This window comes from Cololabis saira, chromosome 23, assembly GCF_033807715.1.
Source record: "Cololabis saira isolate AMF1-May2022 chromosome 23, fColSai1.1, whole genome shotgun sequence".
Taxonomy (NCBI): Eukaryota; Metazoa; Chordata; class Actinopteri; order Beloniformes; family Belonidae; genus Cololabis; species Cololabis saira.
In genome coordinates, this window is record NC_084609.1 from 31,563,726 (window position 1) to 31,585,134 (window position 21,409).

Below are 21,409 nucleotides of genomic sequence, written 5' to 3' on the forward strand. Positions count from 1 at the left end.
GCTCTGTCTGCTGATGGAAATTAAAAAAAATAAAATCAATTTCCCTTTCTCCATCTCATAACTAAAATCTATCAGTTTCACCGGGTCTCATGCCAACACATCGTCAACTGTGGGCAGCCAAAGTCAATATACACAGTGATGGTTTATGCATCATAAATGTTTCAAACAGCTTCATTTACCACATGTGGTTTAGAGCGTGGGTGGAGCCTGACCTTGACTGGGCTCTGAAAGTGAGGAAATATCCACCTCCACGTCTCCACACCTGGTTTCCATGGTCATCAGTTCCCTTTATATACCGGCCCACTTCCACATGCCGGCTGCCGGATTGTCTAGTGTTCATGCCTAGCTTTCCAGCGTTCCTGAGTCTATCTGTTTCTGTCTGCCTGCCTGCTACTTTGCCTGATTCCCGGTTTTTGGAGTTTTGCCTGCCCCTTTGGATTTGTCTGCCTGATCTGCCTGTCTGCCCGGTTTTTGACTCCTGCCTACGTTTGACCTGATTAAAGCCTTTTTGGACTCTGGTACTCTGTTTGGTATTGTGCTTTTGGGTTCTCTGTCTTTTGAGCCGTGACAGTTTGACTGAATGCAGAATGCTGAGGTTCACTTTAATGGAGAGAAATATTAACGAATACAAACCAATCCAGTCAAAAGTCAGTGTCTTCACAAGGCCTGGAATCAGAGCGTGTCTTCCTTTGATCCTTGAGAGATCCAAGCAGGAATCAGGGAGACGAGTGTTCAAACCAAAGCAGGACAGCACATGCACACGAAACACAAATCTGTCAGAAACGTGCACAGCAGCAGTACAGCAGCAGGTATCTCAGCGCCATCAGTTTGTCCCGAAACGCGACGCTTGAATGACACGAACTGATGGTCACAGGATCAGCAATCTGGCAAGAAGCTGGGATGAGATCTGATCGTATGAGAAATCATCATGGTGTGTAAGACACAGGACTCTACTCAAGATTTTCAAGTTTGAATACTGTTAATGCACAAGTCCGAGTCCAAGCCTGAGTCAAGTCTCAGTCGAGTCTCCAGTCCTGGACTCAAGTCTGAGTTGAGTCTCCAGTCCTGGACTCAAGTCTGAGTCGAGTCTCCAGTCCTGGACTCAAGTCTCAGTCCAGTCTCCAGTCCTGGACTCAAGTCTGAGTTGAGTCTCCAGTCCTGGATTCAAGTCTGAGTTGAGTCTCCAGTCCTGGACTCAAGTCTCAGTCCAGTCTCCAGTCCTGGACTCAAGTCTGAGTTGAGTCTTAAGTCCTGGACTCAAGTCTGAGTCGAGTCTCAAGTCCTGGACTCAAGTCTCAGTCCAGTCTCCAGTCCTGGACTCAAGTCTCAGTCCAGTCTCCAGTCCTGGACTCAAGTCTCAGTCCAGTCTCCAGTCCTGGACTCAAGTCTGAGTCGAGTCTTCAGTCCTGGACTCAAGTCTCAGTCCAGTCTCCAGTCCTGGACTCAAGTCTGAGTTGAGTCTTAAGTCCTGGACTCAAGTCTGAGTCGAGTCTCAAGTCCTGGACTCAAGTCTCAGTCCAGTCTCCAGTCCTGGACTCAAGTCTCAGTCCAGTCTCCAGTCCTGGACTCAAGTCTCAGTCCAGTCTCCAGTCCTGGACTCAAGTCTGAGTCGAGTCTTCAGTCCTGGACTCAAGTCTCAGTCCAGTCTCCAGTCCTGGACTCAAGTCTGAGTTGAGTCTCCAGTCCTGGACTCAAGTCTGAGTCGAGTCTTAAGTCCTGGACTCAAGTCTGAGTCCAAGTCTGAGTCATGCTGCTGGTGTTGTTGTGAAGCTGAGCCCGGACCCTCACCTGGAACCCTACCTGCACAACCACCTACACCACAGCCTGGATCACGACATGCACCACAACCTACACCACCACCTGCACCATGACCTGCACCACCACGTACACCACCACCCACACCACCACCTGCACCACCACCTGCACCACCACCTGCACCACCACCTGCACCACCACCTGCACCACCACCTGCACCACGACCCAATACTGGGATTGTCCTCAGCCCAGTCAGGTGGACGGGATTTGTTATTTCTTTCACACGGCTGACACAAGACTGTGTTCATGCTACGATGTTCATGTTACGATGTTCATGTTACGATGACAACGTAAACCAGGAAACAAGCTGGGTGTTCTTCACATCATCATCATCATCATCATCATCATCATCATCATCATCATCATCATCATCATCATCATCATCATCGGTCAGCTCCCTCTGAAGTAGTCAGTGATTGCAAACCAGCTGTCTGTGTCAGTGGGAGAAGATGTTATGAGTAAAGAGGGAGCCCAGAACTCCGATAAGGACCGCCTTTCATTCAGCGTCCAGCCTGGGCGCTCTACGTGCACAACAGCGGCCCTTTTAAAGCACATAGTTCTCGTATTGTCCAGCAGGCCCGGCGGTAAAGAGGCCTCACTTGTGATGGAGGCAGCTGTGGCTACAAAGCTCCCTTCATCTGTGCTCCTCACAGACGGCCAGTCTTTGGGCAGAAATAATAAGGCTCTGATTGATGGGGCTCTTGCTAGCGGCCCCCAGCGCCCCCGTGACTTGATAAGCCCTTGATGAAGTGAAACAGAGGAGGATGAGTCCGCGGTGGCGCTGCAGGAGAGAGAGCTGCATCTACGGGATAAAAAATGTCAGCCCCAGTTAAATCAAACATGCTTTTCATCGCGGTGGTGCTTCAGGGGGTTTCCGCCGTTCTTTGCAGCTCGGAGTCGGTTGTATGAGTTACGCCGCCGTCCCTGAACTGTCTGGGACTTCCTGTTGTCAAAGACGTACGATGACTGGCGACGGTGACGAAAATCAACCCCAAACTGTCATCAAACACTACGTTTGGGATGCAGTCATCTTCCAATGGGAAGATCAAACGCTTCGCATGTCAAAATGTCCACATTGTCCCTGGTGTCCCGATCTGGGTGTTCCAGAGAAACAACAAAAACACTAAAACAACGCCTGGAATCACATGAAAGTGCTACTTCTTCCATCCAACCATTCTGACGCCGATCTGTTGGGATCATATCCTGTCACATGGAGGAACTAAAGAACACCAGCCATGATGGAGGAACTAAAGAACACCAGCCACGATGGAGGAACTAAAGAACACCAGCCACGATGGAGGAACTAAAGAACACCAGCTATGATGGAGGAACTAAAGAACACCAGCCATGATGGAGGAACTAAAGAACACCAGCCACGATGGAGGAACTAAAGAACACCAGCCATGATGGAGGAACTAAAGAACACCAGCCATGATGGAGGAACTAAAGAACACCAGCCACGATGGAGGAACTAAAGAACACCAGCCAAGATGGAGGAACTAAAGAACACCAGCCATGATGGAGGAACTAAAGAACACCAGCCACGATGGAGGAACTAAAGAACACCAGCCATGATGGAGGAACTAAAGAACACCAGCCACGATGGAGGAACTAAAGAACACCAGCCACGATGGAGGAACTAAAGAACACCTGCCATGATGGAGGAACTAAAGAACACCTGCCACGATGGAGGAACTAAAGAACACCAGCCATGATGGAGGAACTAAAGAACACCAGCCATGATGGAGGAACTAAAGAACACCAGCCATGATGGAGGAACTAAAGAACACCAGCCATGATGGAGGAACTAAAAACACCAGCCACGATGGAGGAACTAAAGAACACCAGCCACGATGGAGGAACTAAAGAACACCTGCCATGATGGAGGAACTAAAGAACACCTGCCACGATGGAGGAACTAAAGAACACCAGCCACGATGGAGGAACTAAAGAACACCAGCCACGGTGGAGGAACTAAAGAACACCAGCCACGATGGAGGAACTAAAGAACACCAGCCACGGTGGAGGAACTAAAAACACCAGCCACGATGGAGGAACTAAAGAACACCAGCCATGATGGAGGAACTAAAGAACACCTGCCATGATGGAGGAACTAAAGAACACCTGTCACGATGGAGGAACTAAAGAACACCTGTCACGATGGAGGAACTAAAGAACACCTGTCACGATGGAGGAACTAAAGAACACCAGCCATGATGGAGGAACTAAAGAACACCAGCCACGATGGAGGAACTAAAGAACACCTGCCATGATGGAGGAACTAAAGAACACCAACCACGATGGAGGAACTAAAGAACACCAGCCACGGTGGAGGAACTAAAGAACATCAGCCATGATGGAGGAACTAAAGAACACCAGCCATGATGGAGGAACTAAAGAACACCAGCCACGATGGAGGAACTAAAGAACACCAGCCATGATGGAGGAACTAAAGAACACCTGCCACGATGGAGGAACTAAAGAACACCAGCCACGATGGAGGAACTAAAGAACACCAGCCACGATCGAGGAACTAAAGAACACCTGCCACGATGGAGGAACTAAAGAACACCAGCCATGATGGAGGAACTAAAGAACACCAGCCATGATGGAGGAATTAAAGAACACCAGCCACGATGGAGGAACTAAAGAACACCTGTCACGATGGAGGAACTAAAGAACACCAGCCATGATGGAGGAACTAAAGAACACCAGCCACGATGGAGGAAATAAAGAACACCAGCCACGATGGAGGAACTAAAGAACACCAGCCACGATGGAGGAACTAAAGAACACCTGCCATGATGGAGGAACTAAAGAACACCTGCCATGATGGAGGAACTAAAGAACACCAGCCACGATGGAGGAACTAAAGAACACCAGCCACGATGGAGGAACTAAAGAACACCTGCCATGATGGAGGAACTAAAGAACACCTGCCATGATGGAGGAACTAAAGAACACCAGCCACGGTGGAGGAACTAAAGAACACCAGCCATGATGGAGGAACTAAAGAACATGGGTCCAGCAGAGCCTGTTGCCTCAGTCTGACCACTCCTGGGAGGGTCGACGTCTGACTGGAGACACTTCTGAAAAACTTTCCTCACTCGAAGCGGCTGGACTCTGATGTGCTTGGAAACGGTTTTCAAACCTTCTCCAGTTTGTTTTGGTGGGGGGGACACAATGGGACATGCTGTGAGGGTGGGGGCACCAACTCCAGTGGTGGAGGTGAAGGTACAGTTTTCAACAGGAGGCTCCGGCAGCTGCAGTTTGTGTGCTGGTTCATCCGTCATGAATTCCGCCTGTCACATTTTACGACCACCCCGTCGCCATGGAGATGTCACTCTCCCATGACACTGCAAGGCAAACTGGGTAAACGTACTTACTGAGGTCATTAAGGCCGAGAGCCCACTGTGTCCCGCAACCCACAGCTTCCATGACATTTCTGCAGCGAGGAGTCATTAAAATGGAAGCCTGGCTCACTTGATCCATCTGTGTAGCAGTAACCATGCCAACAGAGATTATTAACACATTCATATTTAATACACCTGTGGAATGCACCTTTGTTGTGATGAAATTCTCATAAATTCATTCATTGTATGGAGATGAGGAGTGGGCGGAGCTTAAGGGAAGTTGCAGACTCCTGCTGGTCCCTGTGACCCGGCAGAAGGACAAACACAGAATTACACTCAGCTTTCAACAAAAATACAACTCAGAGCGTTTTGAACTTTGTGATGTCATCAGGACCTTCAACATTTCTGGCCACACCAGAGTCTGACTCCTCTGGTGTCTTCGTCACCTCCCTCAACTCCCTCACCTCCTTCACCTCTCTCACCTCCTTCACCAGATTGGAACCAACTTCCAATCTGGTGAAGGAGGCTGACACCACCTCCACCTTTAAAACTAAACTTAAAACCTTTCTGTTTAGTAAAGCCTTTAGTTAGTGTTTAGTAAACCTCTAGCTGGTGTTGGTAAATCTCTAGGTAGTGTAAACTCTAGTGTGTTAGAGTCAGTAGTCATAGTTGCAGCTATAGAACAAGACTATAATAGTCTCAAATATAGCTTTGTGGTAGATATGCTGCTATAGGCCTATGCTGCAGGGGGGCACCGACATGATCCACTGGGCGGTGCCTCTCACTCTTCTCCTCTCCTCTTCCCTTCTTCTCTTCTCCATTTCCATTTTCATTTATTATAAGTATCTCATAGCTATCATTTTTGTCCATCGCTCCTGTAGTTTGTTGTGCTGGCCCCCTTTTTTCTCGTTTGTGCATGTTTGCAGGCCGGAGCTTCGGGGGCTGCGTGCTGGCCTGCCGCCCCCCCCTCTGGTCATCCCGCTGCTGCTTCCACCTGCTTGGTGTGTGCTGCTGACGTCCCCGAAACCCCAGCCTGGCCTTCAGCAGGAGGGTCCCTCCTTATGATCCAGGTCTTCCCTCCTAAAGGGGAGTTTTTCTCCCACTAGGGGAGTTTTTACCTGCCATTGTTTATGTAATAATTGCTTGGGGGTTTATGTTCATGTTCTGGATCTCTGGAAAGCGTCTAGAGACAACATCTGTTGTATTAGACGCTATACAAATAAAATTGATTTGAATTGAATTGAACCTCTCTCACCTCCCTCCCCTCCCTGGTGTCTAGTTTCACCTCCCAGCGGTGCAGGGCCCTCCGGAGGTAATCTGGTTCCCGGCCTCTCCTCCTTCTGCCTGGACGGGACTGGGGACGGCTCCTTCACCTCCTTCACCACCCTCACCTCCCTCACCTTTCTCACCTCCTTCACCTCCCGGGGGACTGGGGACGGGACTGGGGACGGCTTTATCGGGACTTGAAAGGCTGTTTCCTCACCGAGCGAGGACAGATGGCGTGACGAGGCCTCGTCCCCCTGCCCCCATCCCTCTCTGCATAATCCTCTGCTCTCTCACATCCTGCTCTCCGCAGTCAGCCCTGGTTTCCTCTCTTTCCTCTTATCTGCAGTCTCAGACCGTGTTGCAGCGTGATGTTTGTCTCCTGCTCCCTCCTGTCTCCAGGACATACTTGGTTGTGATATATATTGACAGGATGAGCCGCCCCTTCAGCAGGAGGTCACGTATCGTGCCCAGAAACCGAGTTAACATATGCCAACTATTTGGATTATCACCAGGAGCTGTGGGGTGAAGGGTCGGACGCTGGTGCAGACCTGACCTGGATTCAGAGCAGAGGACGGCTTCAAAGAGCCACAACGGCAGGGCTGGTACATCTCAAACACGGATGGAAGACTGAGATTATCTGCTTCAGCTTGTTTTCTCTGCATGTGTATGGCGTTTCCCTGGACTGACCCTTGGACGGTCAACTCATTTGCATCGAAAACTGAATGCTTCGTCAAACCGGTCGAGGTAGATGTCCTCCTGGATCTGGGTCTTGAACTGATCCAGGCTGGACTGTATCTAATGAAACCTGAAATGAACTTAAACCTGCTCCTAAGGAAGACATGGAGATCCTTCCAGCCGTTTTATTAACCCTTGTACTGTCTTTGGGTCAAAATGACCCAATTCCTATATCCTTCTTTCCTCCTGCCATGCTTCCTTCTTCCTTTCCTCTTTTCCTCCTTTTTTACCCTCCTTTACTCCTTTTTCTTCCTACCTCCCTTTCGTCATTCGTTCCTTTATTACTTTCTTTGCTTTTCCTTCCTTCTTTCCTTTTCTCCATTCCTTCCTCCCTCCCTTCTTTCCTTTTCTCCCTTCTTTCCTTCCTTTCTCCCTTCCTTTCATCTTTATTTCCTTCTTTCCTTCCTTACATCTTTTCTCCCTTCCTTCCTTCCTTCCTTTCCTACTTCCTTCCTTCTTTCCTTCCTTTCTCCTTTCTCACTCCCTTCAATCTTTTCTCCCTTCCTCACTCCCCTTCCAACTTCCTTCCTTCTTTCCTTAATTTCTCCTTTCTTCCTTACTTCCTTCTTTCCTTCCTACCATCTTTTCTCCCTTCCTTACTCCCTTTCCTACTTCCTTCTTTCTTTCCTTCCTTTCTCCCTCCCTTCCATCTTTTCTCCCTTCCTTCCTCCCTTTCCTACTTCCTTCCTTCTTTTCTCCTTTCTTCCTTACTTCCATCTTTTCTCCCTTCCTTCCTTCCTTCCTTCCTTCCTTCCTTCCTTCCTTCCTTCCTTACTTCCTTCTTTGCTTCCTACCATCTTTTCTCCCTTCCTTACTCCCTTTCCTACTTCCTTCTTTCTTTCCTTCCTTTCTCCCTCCCTTCCATCTTTTCTCCCTTCCTTCCTCCCTTTCCTACTTCCTTCCTTCTTTTCTCCTTTCTTCCTTACTTCCATCTTTTCTCCCTTCCTTCCTTCCTTCCTTCCTTCCTTCCTTCCTTCCTTCCTTCCTTCCTTCCTTCCTTCCTTCCTTCCTTCCTTCCTTCCTTCCTTCCTTCCTTCCTTCCTTACTCCCTTTCCTACTTCCTTCCTTCCTTTCCTACTTCCTTCCTTCTTTTCTCCTTTCTTCCTTACTTCCATCTTTTCTCCCTTCCTTCCTTCCTTCCTTCCTTCCTTCCTTCCTTCCTTCCTTCCTTACTTCCTTCTTTGCTTCCTACCATCTTTTCTCCCTTCCTTACTCCCTTTCCTACTTCCTTCTTTCTTTCCTTCCTTTCTCCCTCCCTTCCATCTTTTCTCCCTTCCTTCCTCCCTTTCCTACTTCCTTCCTTCTTTTCTCCTTTCTTCCTTACTTCCATCTTTTCTTCCTTCCTTCCTTCCTTCCTTCCTTCCTTCCTTCCTTCCTTCCTTCCTTCCTTCCTTCCTTCCTTCCTTCCTTCCTTCCTTCCTTCCTTCCTTCCTTCCTTCCTTTCTTCCTTACTTCCTTCTTTCCTTCCTTCCATCTTTTCTCCCTTCCTTACTCCCTTTCCTACTTCCTTCTTTCTTTCCTTCCTTTCTCCCTCCCTTCCATCTTTTCTCCCTTCCTTCCTCCCTTTCCTACTTCCTTCCTTCTTTTCTCCTTTCTTCCTTACTTCCATCTTTTCTCCCTTCCTTCCTTCCTTCCTTCCTTCCTTCCTTCCTTCCTTCCTTCCTTCCTTCCTTCCTTCCTTCCTTCCTTCCTTCCTTCCTTCCTTCCTTCCTTACTCCCTTTCCTACTTCCTTCCTTCTTTCCTTCCTTTCTCCCTTCTTTCCATCTTTTCTCCCTTCCTTCCTTCCTTCCTTCCTTCCTTCCTTCCTTCCTTCCTTCCTTCCTTCCTTCCTTCCTTCCTTCCTTCCTTCCTTCCTTCCTTCCTTCCTTCCTTCCTTCCTTCCTTCCTTCCTTCCTTCCTTACTCCCTTTCCTACTTCCTTCCTTCCTTTCCTACTTCCTTCCTTCTTTTCTCCTTTCTTCCTTACTTCCATCTTTTCTCCCTTCCTTCCTTCCTTCCTTCCTTCCTTCCTTCCTTCCTTCCTTACTTCCTTCTTTGCTTCCTACCATCTTTTCTCCCTTCCTTACTCCCTTTCCTACTTCCTTCTTTCTTTCCTTCCTTTCTCCCTCCCTTCCATCTTTTCTCCCTTCCTTCCTCCCTTTCCTACTTCCTTCCTTCTTTTCTCCTTTCTTCCTTACTTCCATCTTTTCTTCCTTCCTTCCTTCCTTCCTTCCTTCCTTCCTTCCTTCCTTCCTTCCTTCCTTCCTTCCTTCCTTCCTTCCTTCCTTCCTTCCTTTCTTCCTTACTTCCTTCTTTCCTTCCTTCCATCTTTTCTCCCTTCCTTACTCCCTTTCCTACTTCCTTCTTTCTTTCCTTCCTTTCTCCCTCCCTTCCATCTTTTCTCCCTTCCTTCCTCCCTTTCCTACTTCCTTCCTTCTTTTCTCCTTTCTTCCTTACTTCCATCTTTTCTCCCTTCCTTCCTTCCTTCCTTCCTTCCTTCCTTCCTTCCTTCCTTCCTTCCTTCCTTCCTTCCTTCCTTCCTTCCTTCCTTCCTTCCTTCCTTACTCCCTTTCCTACTTCCTTCCTTCTTTCCTTCCTTTCTCCCTTCTTTCCATCTTTTCTCCCTTCTTTCCTTCCTTCTTTTCTCCCTTCACCCTCCCTTGACCCAAAGACAGCACAAGGGTTAAGAACATATTGATCACCACACTTGAGAAAGCTGTTTTAGTCTGACTGCCCCTCAGAGTCTCTGGCTCTGTTACATTGTGCCTGAATCTTCTGATTCCTTTGTGCTCTGTGAGCAGCCTGTTCATCCCACTGCTCCACAGTCACTCCGCTCTTATTGATTACCTTTCTAAACCAATCAGACACATTACTGCCAGTTATGTTGACATGGCAACAGAGACAATTATAGGATATTTCCATTTGGACTGAATTGCTTCAAAGAGGGGAGGGGCCACAATTTGAGTTTATGGGACTGATCTGCAGATGCTTAAAGGAGCATGAGGCTCCTTTTAAGAAATGAGACTCTCTAGCGCCACCCTTCACCACGACGGCCGTCGGGGGTACTGCAGCCAACAGTGAAGCCGGCACGGGAGAACGGGGAGAACGCGCATGCAGCGTCATGTGACGTCACATCTGCAGGACAGCGCGGGAAATTCGGGCCCAGAATTGCAGCACATTTTGCAGCACACAGCCTGTTCAAGGCAAAGGAGAGATACACTAGAGGAATCATTCTTTTGGGTTTGGAACGCTTCATCTGACATTATTACTAGAAAACTTAAAATGTATATGGATTTTTTCATAAATCCTGCCTCAATCCTGCCTCAAGCTCCTTTAAGGAAGCAGGACATAGTTTTGAAACCAGATCTCTGGAAGCGTGACACTCTGTTTTCAAGACTTGTATTTATATCCTGACCAATCGTGCACTGCTTTAAACAGCTGGAAAACCGGCTATATTACAGTTTAAGACCATTCTGACGCTTTTGAAATCATGAAAAGTATGTCACAGGCTCTTAAAAGACCATGTCCACCTAAAGAAACACATTTCCAACAACAAGCAGCTGAGAAACACACACATGCGCCATTAGAGCCGTGCACACAATAAGTTCATCCGGCCTCTGTAGCCCCTTTTTCTGCCCTGGTGACGACAGCGAGAGATTTGATCCCACAGCTGTACACCTGTGGGAAGTAGCAGTGGAAGCGTAATGGGGTCGGAACTAGTGCTGGGAAACTTGGCCCCGTGGAAAGGAAGAAAGTACGGTGGCCGACAAGGGCCAAACGCACTGCAACGGCCTAATGCGTCTCAGTTAAGGAACACGGCTTCAAGTACAGAAACGATTCAAATTCACAAACTCAAAACGAGGTACAAAAAGGGGAACGTGGTGCAAATGAAAAAACGTGCTGCAAAACGAGAAACGATTCAAAGCACAAAACGATATAAAACAAGAAACCCTCTTCAAAAGAAAAACGCTTCATAACCGGTTACCAAACCTGCAGGGGGCGCTCTCGGCGTAACAGCTCAATGGACAGACACACGGGATGTAGAGAGAGACCTTTATAGCTTTATATCAATATGTGTATTACAGTATGTGCAGCCTTGTATCGTCTGGTGTAACGTTCAAATATAATAAAGAAACGTCTCGTAATGTACAGCGTTGTACAGTGATATAAACACTGTATATAATTATAGTCAGATAAAAATCACATTACCCTTCAGCTGTATGTTTAAACCATGGATGTAAACACTGTGTCTGCTTTACATCGACATTAGAAGCGGCAAGACACAATTAAACAGTAAATAACAAATAAAATGATAAGAAAAGAGGTCAAATAAATATAAAGAACAAGTTGTTAAAAGGTAAGGGCAGTAGAGTTCAGCAGGTACATCTCATTCTTACAATGGCAAGAATTACGTGTCAACGACCGGGTCAAATACAGTATTACAAAAGTAATCTGTAACAATTCATACGGTGAATTAAACCAATTTGACAATTCTACGTCACAATGCCTGCATTCAGGGCTTATCCATAACTTTGCGCGGTTTTCAAAAATCATAAATCTAATTTAAGAGTACGCTTAAACAGAGGTGGGTAGTAATGAGTTACATTTACTCTGTTACATTTACTTGAGTACGTTTTGGGAAATGTTGTACTTTTAGGAGTAGTTTTGAATCACTATACTTTTTACTTTTACTTGAGTAGATTTGTGAAGAAGAAACTGTTCCTCTTACTCCGCTACATTAGGCTACGTTGAGCTGTTACTTTTCTTTTATCCCTTTTATCCACGTACGCGTCAATCTCATGACATCACTGGGTGATTCTTTGGGAAAAATGTTTGTTTTTGCATGTTTTGTCACATTTACACAGACTCAAACACACACAGAGTTTCTATGAGTTCATGTTTGTTCTAGTTCTGCCTGGTTAAAAAAGAAAAGTACAAAGGCTGGAAATTTTGTGCTACTTGTGCTTAATTTATTTTTTTATTCTGTTATTATTTTATTTATTTTATTATTTATTAAAGTACTTGAATTCACTTTAAGATTATTTTAATTTAAGCTATTTTTTATTTTTTATTCATTTTAATTTATTTTATTGATTTAATTTGCCTGAAGATGATTATTTTGTTCTTTTGTCTGTTTGAATGGTTGTGTTAAAAAAATAAATCAGATGTTACTCAACAGTTACTCAGTACTTGAGTAGTTTTTTCACCAAGTACTTTTTTACTTTTACTTATTTGGATGAATACTTTTAACTTCTACTTGAGTCATATTATTCTGAAGTAACAGTACTTTTACTTGAGTACAAGTTTTGGCTACTCTACCCACCTCTGCGCTTAAATAACAAATAAAATGAAATAAAATGATAAGAAAAGAGGTAAAATAATAAAAAGCACATGTTGTTAAAAAATAAGGGCGGCAGAGTACAGGTTTAGGTTGTTCCTGGAGCACCAGAAGAAGAAGAAAGAGAAGAAGCCCACGGCTTCACCGTCCCACATGAAAGATCTCCAGCATATTTGTTACAGCTACAAAAACTCTGAATATTCTAACACCCTCCCCTGAGCAGTAAATTGGGATGAGGGACAGAGACTCTGGCTGATCATCTGACAGCTTAACCCGAGTTCACGAAGCAACCGGGACCAAGCTGCATGGAACAACGTGCTAATCCTCGTGTAACAACATAAAACAAATCATGTGGTGCTTCCGTCAACATACCACCGGTTAAAAGCCTGGATTCTGTCTTTTGGCAAAAGTGGCATTTAGTCCTGGTGTGTGTCCCTGACCACGACCAAGTCCACTGGTTCCTGTCAACTCCATGCAAGGGCCATGCAGGAGAAAATATATTTGAGAGGGGAAGATTTTTTTTTATTGTGCACTTCGAGAAAAAAGTCGAAATGTTGAGAATAATGTTGAAATACAATTTCAAGAATAAAGTCGAAATTTTATGAATAAAGTCGAAATTTCGCCTTTTTTCTTTATTCACAAAATTTTGACTTTTTTCCTCAACATTTCGACTTTTTTCTCGAAAAAAGTCTAAATATTGCGATGGCGTGCGAGGAGAAAACATCCCCTCCCGTCTTTACTAAAACGTCCCAGTGTGGTTTGAAAAGAGTCCGTCGCGCGTAGCAACGCAGATGAGCTCACGGCGCAAACAGGCCGAGTTTGGGAAAGTTAGGTGGAACTCACGTCCTCCTCCATTCGTTAGCATTAGCACCTGCTGCCGCTACCGTTCTGCTGGGAGTATAACGATGCGCGACGGCACGTGACTGACGTATGTAACTGGGTCCGCTTGTTTTATCTCTTTGAGAAGGAGAGACGAGACGAGAGGGTGAGAAAAGCCTGTAATTTAATGCCCGCGGCTAAAAGCAAATGCATGACAATGTATACTTGAATATTCACGATATAGTCATTTTGTACATCGCACAGAGTAGAAGCCGCGATATATCGAGTCGACTCGATATATCGCCCAGCCCTAGGCGGATGCTATCGCTAAAGCTTTCACAAAGCTTTTATAATTAATTTTTATTTTAAGATTTAATTCCTTTTTCCACAGGAAAAAAGGTTTATAGTCAACAACTTGTATCAACTCTAACACGGTGACATATGTACTGTTGTCTGTGTTGGTGTACATGTTGTGTTGTACACATAATTACTGCCACAAGAAAGCTTAAGCTAGTAAGCTACACTTACTCTTGTAAGCTGAGTGTAAGTCGTTTCTAAGAGTCTTTAGAGTGTGAAATATTGCACATTGCCTCAGCCTGCAATAAAACAGTCAATTCATGATATTTTCTCATCTCCTATTTTTGATGATCGGTGATCAGCCCCCAAAATCCTGATCGGTTCATCTCTATCTGAAGCACACGGTGCTCAATTCCTCCATGGAAGATCTGGAAGACTGAATGTAAATGAGAGTGTCATCTGCATATAAACTAAACATTTATATCAATTGACAAAACAGTGTGGAGCAATTTAATTAAAGAAGCAGAGGTCCTCATACAGAGCCTTGAGGTACTCTTCAGTTAGTACAGTTGTGTCCATGGTGATGCTCCGTCCCATATGCCTCAGAGTCCAGAAGGGTCTCCTCAGATCAAGAGTAACATCAGGCTTCTTTTCTCAACAGTAAAGTTATACGTTTTCTTCAATTCAATTTTATTTATATAGCGTCTAATACAACAAAAGTTGTCTCTAGACGTTTTCCAGAGACCCAGAACATGAACAATGGCAGGTAAAAACTCCCATAGTGGGAGAAAAACCTTAAGCCAAACCGTGGCAAGAAAAACTCCCCTTTAGGAGGAAGAAACCTGGACCAGGACCAGGATCGTAAGGGGGGACCCTCCTGCCGAGGGCCAGACTGGGGGGTCGGGGACGTCAACAGCACAGCAGGCAGGTGGAAGCAGCAACGGGATGTGGACAGCAGGCAGGTGGAAGCAGCAGCAGGATGACCGGGGGTGGGGACCGCAGGCAGGTGGAAGCAGCAACGGGATGACCAGGGGTGGGGACCGCAGGCAGGTGGAAGCAGCAACGGGATGACCGGGGGTGGGGACCGCAGGCAGGTGGAAGCAGCAACGGGATGACCAGGGGTGGGGACCGCAGGCCAGCACGTAGCTCCCGAAGCTCCGGCCCAATCAGCAAGCCCCAGGTTAGGTGCAGGGTCGGGGAAAGGTTGAGAAGGGGCAGGGCAAGGGAGAGGAGTCTTGACGGACAAATCTCTCCCCCGCCTGACCGGGCCGTTACCCTGCCTCTTTATCAGTGAATGTGTCCCGTCTTTGTAGCACTGATAAAGGTTTCCGAGGTAACCCTTGTGCACGTGGTTCTACCTGCTGTTGACTGTTCGAGCTCGAAATTTCCTGTACCAACTTTTTCCTAGAATGTTTTGCTGGTCTGAAATGCAAAAAATGATTAAACATGAAACATCTTGAGTTCACACTGCTGTTTCTTTTTTTTTATATATACAGATTCCCAATTGTCCCAACTTGATTGTTTTCCAGGCGTTAGTGTAGTGCAGCGGGTTGTTGGTGGCTGCTGGTAGAGGTCACTGTGGACCACCTGATTATGAGCTGTAAGTGCTGCTATAGGACCTTGATACGCTCAGAGCAGACAGAGATAACAGTGTTCATCTCCACTGCTCTCATCAGTGTAACGTTGTGTTCAGATGACGACCGAGCACAGAGTAGTTTTCCATGCTGATGAAGCCCAGATCAGATCCCTGTATGGAGGCATTCATCTGACGGCTAAGCTCGCGGACTGTGGGCTGCACATTACTGCAGATGGTGGGCAATCAAAGCCAACGAGGCGTCCTCAAAGGAAGCACAGCTGCAGCTCACACACACACACACACACACACACACACACACACACACACACACACACCCTCTCTTGGACTCCGACCAGTAACATCCATCAGAAACCTCATCCTCAGTATCTCAACACACACCCAGCATGTGAAGCACTTAAGACTTCCCTCTGAAACACATTTAATGACATAAAACACAGACTAGATTCAGCCTCTCTGGACCGCTCTCATACACTCCGGTGTCCTTGCGTATAGCTCAGACCTCAGAAAAACAATTAGGCCCTGTTTACATGTAGCAAAAACGGTGGTGTTTTATGCGTTTTGTCCGTTCGTTTACACGAAAACGAAGGTCAAAGTCACCAAAAACCATAATTCCTGAAAACTCCGGCCAAAGTGGAGATTTTTTAAAACTCTGTCTTCACGTTTGCTTGTAAACAGAGGGAAATGGACATTTAGGCTTCAGAACGTCACATTATGAGACAGAAACGTCACCAGCGTTGTAGCACACTATAATGTAATAATTTCCTATAATGTAATAATTTCCTGAAAATGTAATAACGCCTGAAAATGTAATAACATTTGCACTTAACTCAATTGAAAATGTAATGAAACCCAATAATGTATTAACTTGACCAATAATGTAATAAAATATCCTGATTGATATTGTAATAACATTTTTACCGATGATGTAATAGCTTATAACATTATTGGGAATTTAATACATTTTCAGGTGGGTTTTTTTTTTTTTCAAAACTGATATTGTAATACTTGACAAATAATGTAATATATATGTTCATTTTCAGCCCAGAGTTCTACATTTTGTGTTTTAAGTATCTAATAATGTTATATACACTGGATTTGAAACACCAGAATGACTATTGGGTTAAATTGCAGACTTTGAGTAGCATGTAATAAATTCCCAAAAACGTAATACGGTATTATATTATTGGTAAAAATGTTATTACAATATCTGTCAGGATATTTTATTACATTATTGGTGAAGTTATTACATTTTCAGGAAATTATTACATTATAGGGTGCTACAAGCATCATGCGTGAGACCTGTGTTTACAATTTGTTTGGCCACCGTCAATATTTTCTTGTATTTTACTTGTTTTATATTCTAAAGTCACACTTAAAAGTAACTCCACTTCTCTGTCACTCCAAACCAAAGACTCTGGTTCATCTTGGAAGTAACTGGAAGTTACTCGTGTCATTTGTTGATGTTTTTTTCCAGGATTCTGATTGGCTAGCATGACTTTATCTTCTCGTTACACTGCCCCCTGTAGGTTTGGCTGCTCATAGCACCTTAACAGATATTTATGCAGGTTCGTGTAAATGAAGAGATTTTTCAAAACGTAGAGGGGGAAATATCAGTTTTTGTAAATACCCAGCTATGTGTAAACGTGGCCGAAGACTCACCCTGACATAATTTTTTAAACAAAAATGAAAGAAACTAATTTAAAAAAAGATCATGCCGGTACAGGATTTGCGGGGGTAAGTTGAGCTGATCATCATCATTGATGAACCGATCATCAGCAGATGTGCAGACCTCTAGAAAAGCAGATGCTTTCGTATGTGAGTTTACACAACGCCAAGGGGGGAAGACATCAGCATTGACTTCAGGGGAGCAATTGTTGCAAATCGATGTAGGAAAGGCTGATAAAGCCATTCCCAAAGTATTTGGAGTTCAACTTTCCACAGTAACAACAATTGTCCCTGCAAATTTGTCCCAAGGTCAGACTGTCAAACTCTCAGAGAAATATGACAAAACAAAAACATCTCAGAGCTTCCAGGAAAAAAACTCATCTGTCAACATCGTGGAAGCGGGACTGAAGTCCACAAACCTGCACCTGAGAATAAAACAATCAAAGAAAAACATGACATCTGCACTAGGGACAGACCAGAGTCTTCTATAGACACATGTGAGGACACATGTGAGGACACATGTGAGGACACATGTGAGGACACATGTGAGGACACATGTGAGGACACATGTGAGGACACATGTCTGACAGCGAAGGATTGGCTGAAACTGGATCACGTGACAGAAAATGATCCCAAACAGCAGCAGATCTGCATCAGAATGAGGAAAAATAAAAGAATCCAGGTTCTGGAACAAACTGTTCAAAGTCCAGACCTGAACCTGAACCTGGTCCAAGTCCAGACCTGAACCTGTTGAGATGCCGGGGTGGACCCTCAGAGACGCAACGTCCAAAAACGGTTGGACAAATGGACTGAAGCAACGATGGACAGAAGAACGGACCAGAACTCCTCCAGAACCAAGTGCACCGGGACACACACCGGGACACACACTGGTAGGGATGGGAATCGAGAACCGGTTCTTGTTGAGAACCGGTTCTCAGTGTTTCAATCGTTTGCCTTTTTTGCAAACGATTCCCTTATCGATTCCAGTGGGCGTGAATGACGTCACCATTGCGCCCAGCAGTAAAATATGGGGACAAAGCATCATAAACGCTCGAAAGTTTGGTTACATTTTTCCAAAAAGGATGACAACAGGGCGACTTAAATACTTGCAATGTGGACATTTCAACAAAGAGAGGAAACTGTTAGGACTCGGCCGGCTGGTGCTTTCCTCCGCAACCTGGGAGCGTGGAGTCGGCGTGTGGCAGGATGAGCTGGGCGCGCTCTGCGACGAGGACGAGCCAGACACTCTCCGGCGGACAGCTGCAACTGCAGATTTTTGCAGATGTGTCTCGGTCTGGGTGCACTGGTCGCTCAAACATGTCCTCAAAGAGTCTGTTGCATCATTTACAAGGTGGCCCAGTCAACCAGAGTAAGGGACGGGACGGTTCCGAGCTTCATTGGCTCTAGTTCCACCCGTGGTTTTGACGTGGCAGGAAGTCAACCCTTGGCCTGTGGACTGATCTGTGGACGGATGCTGAATTAAAGCAGCGCGCAGCAGCCTCCTTCCTGTCTGGTTATTGGAAACCCTCCGCTTGGGTTTGTTTACATCAGATCTATGTAGATACGTTACCATAGCAACCATGCGGATTAGAGATCCGGACACATGACATTTCTAATGTAAATGTTGGATGTCTCCCTTTCTCTTACTACTCTCTACACATGAATATGTTTGGGATTAATCTGAACATAGTGGAAGAGATTAATGCATAGCCACAAATCCGCTTAAGAGTTTAAACTCCACCCTCACACTGGAAGTGCAGAAAACAGGGGGCCCCACACAGAATGTTGCCCTCAGCCCCCCAGAAAGCTGTACTCGCCCCTGTCCCCATTCATGCTGAAATGATTATGTCATTACTTTCAGTTGCTGGTTCAGGCGCTCACGCACTCTTACTCATCATTCATATGCCCCTCATCTCCACAGCAGCATGACAACATGCAGTCTGCTGCCACAGCCGGGCCAGTCAGTGGCGCCACCAGGAGGGGGCAGGGGGGGCCACGGCCCCCCCTACAGATTTGCTGGCCACCCCACTGGCCTCAATAAAAAAAACAACAAAAAAAACACTTGCCGGTCACATAGATTCTATCGTCAGTTATGCATTTCATCCCAAATCATTTGGGCAAAAATGCATATTAGTAGGCGTTATTTTAAGTATTTCTGTGCCTGATAATAATAAAAAATACATACATATATATATATATATATATATATATATATATATATATATATATATATATATATATATATATATATATAATATGTATTAATAAAATAAGTATAAGATATATTAAAATATATATTATACATATATGATATATTAAAAATGCATATATATATATATATATATATATATATATATATATATATATATATATATATATATATATATATATATATATATATATATATATATATATATATATATATATGCCTTAGGTTTTTACCAACATGGTATTAACCATGAATATATGAAATATGAAAATAATAATAAGTATTTCTGAGCCTAATAATAATTTAAAAAAAGTATAAATAAATAAAATTATATATATATATATATATATATATATATATATATATATATATATATATATATATATATATATATATATATATATATATTTATATATGCCTTAGGTTTTTACCAACATGATATTAACCATTAATATATATGCAGAGTTAGAAAGTTAAAAAAAAAAGTATTTCTGAGCTTGTATACTACAACAGTATAATAAAGTCCTGTAATGATGGCTTTTAGTTTTGGTGTCCACCCCAAGAATTTAAGTGCCCCCCCCCTAGGAAACATTTTTGTATTACACTGACGATTTAATCTTGTACTTTGGATTATTTGTGTGGTAGAAAATGTAAGGACCAATAAACTAAACTAAACTAAACAAAATAAACGACGCCCGTGCCCTTGTCCGCCCTCCTCATAGGCATAAATCCCCCAACTTTTCCACGCTTATTCCATCCCTACCTTTCCGGATGAGGTCTTCCATCTCCTGGTCGAAGCCCAGCCGGTGGCACCTCCTCCACAGCCCCATGTTGGTGGAGTTGTAGTGGCGGCTGCACTCGTCCGCGGCGCTCATGGCGAACAGCTGCCGCCGGCTGCGGGCCAGCGGGCCCCGGCGGGGGGAGGCAGCGTCGGCCCGGCCGGTGCCGGTGGCGGGGCCGGTGCCGGGGCCACTGCCGGGGCCGGGGCCACCGCCGGGGCCACCGGGGCCGGCCTGCAGCGGCCCGCGGCCGGCCCGCAGCGGCAGGCTGATGTTGGGGATGTAGAGGTTGCGGCGGCTGGAGAAGCTCCGGCAGCGCTCCCGGTACCTGCGGGCGTCGGTCTCGTACCAGTGGTCGGAGCACATGGCCACGGCCAGCATGGCCAGGGCGGACAGGGACAGACACAGCCCGGCGTAGAGCAGCAGCTTCCCGGCGGCCATGGCTGCTGTCACGGCCGCTCCGGCTCCGGCTCCAGCACCACGGACAGCTCCCGTGCGGCCAGCACCGCCTCCCAGGCGGACAGCTCCCTCTGCGGCCCCCGCTGCCCTCAGCTCACATCACCTCCGGACGGACAGCAACCACCAGCCGCCGGTCAGAGAGGGAGAGGGTCCGGGTGCAGAAACAAAAACGTTGGTCCTTCAAAAAAAGACGGAATGGGATGTAAATCCGACACGGGAGGCGGTGGGGATCCAGTGCCCACGTCTTTTTCCTGCTGCAGCGGCTGCGGCGGAGACGCAGGACGTTATCTCATCTCAGCATCCATCTGTCTGAAACCGACATGGACGGAAGGAACACATCAGCCCGCAATAAGAAAAAAAAAGCTGATTTCATTTAAAACAACACAAATACAAGGCGCAGATTCACATCCGTCCAAGTCAAGAAGAAGCTGCAGATAAAATCACTCATGTAAAAGCAAGTAAAGCACAAGCGCCGCTGCGCTGTTCGGTTGCTCCTCTTACACTGAGAAACAATAAAAAGGATGTACCTGATGTGTCCACATGCAGCCTGCAGCCCGTCAGAGGGACCAGAGGAGTCAGCAGCCCCAGCAGCCCCCAGCGCGTCTGAGGATGACGGCAGCTGCCGCTGAGCAAGGCCTCTGCACGGACCAATCACCTGCAGCCGTCACCCAACACAAGCAGCACCAGGAAATGACCACGAAATCAATCACATTACAGGGGGAATAAAGGCAATGCAAGTTTATTTGTATAGCCCAATTCAACACAATTCAAAGTGCTTTACATCAACATTAAAAGCGGCAAGACACAATTAAAACATAAATAATAAAATGAAATAAAATGATAAGAAAAGAGGTAAAATAATAGAAAGCACAAGTTGTTAAAAAGTAAGGGCAGTAGAGTACAGCAGGTACATCTCATTCTTACAATGGCAAGAATTACATTTATATATGGTCAAAACGTACAAAGACCGGGTCAAATACACTATTACAAAAGTAATCTGTAACAATTTGTACGGTGCATTAAACCAATTTGACAATTCTATGCCACAATGTGGTGAGGACCCAGATGCAGGAGAGCGAGAGGCAGGAGTTCATCAAA

At 45.5% G+C, this 21,409-nt stretch overlaps 1 protein-coding gene across 1 annotated transcript in view; it reads right to left on the reverse strand.

Annotated features, from left to right (window-relative positions):
• tmem178bb (transmembrane protein 178Bb) overlaps positions 1-20,951 on the reverse strand; it is a 134,152-nt gene extending 113,201 nt beyond the window's left edge. Inside the window, exons 1-2 of the mRNA XM_061714802.1 lie at positions 20,839-20,951; positions 19,837-20,620 (exon numbers count right to left, since the gene is read on the reverse strand). Coding sequence (XP_061570786.1) covers positions 19,837-20,293 — 457 coding nt within the window. The 5' untranslated portion in view covers positions 20,294-20,620; positions 20,839-20,951. The remainder of the gene's footprint in view (positions 1-19,836; positions 20,621-20,838) is intronic.
• Between the last annotated feature and the right edge of the window lie 458 nt (positions 20,952-21,409).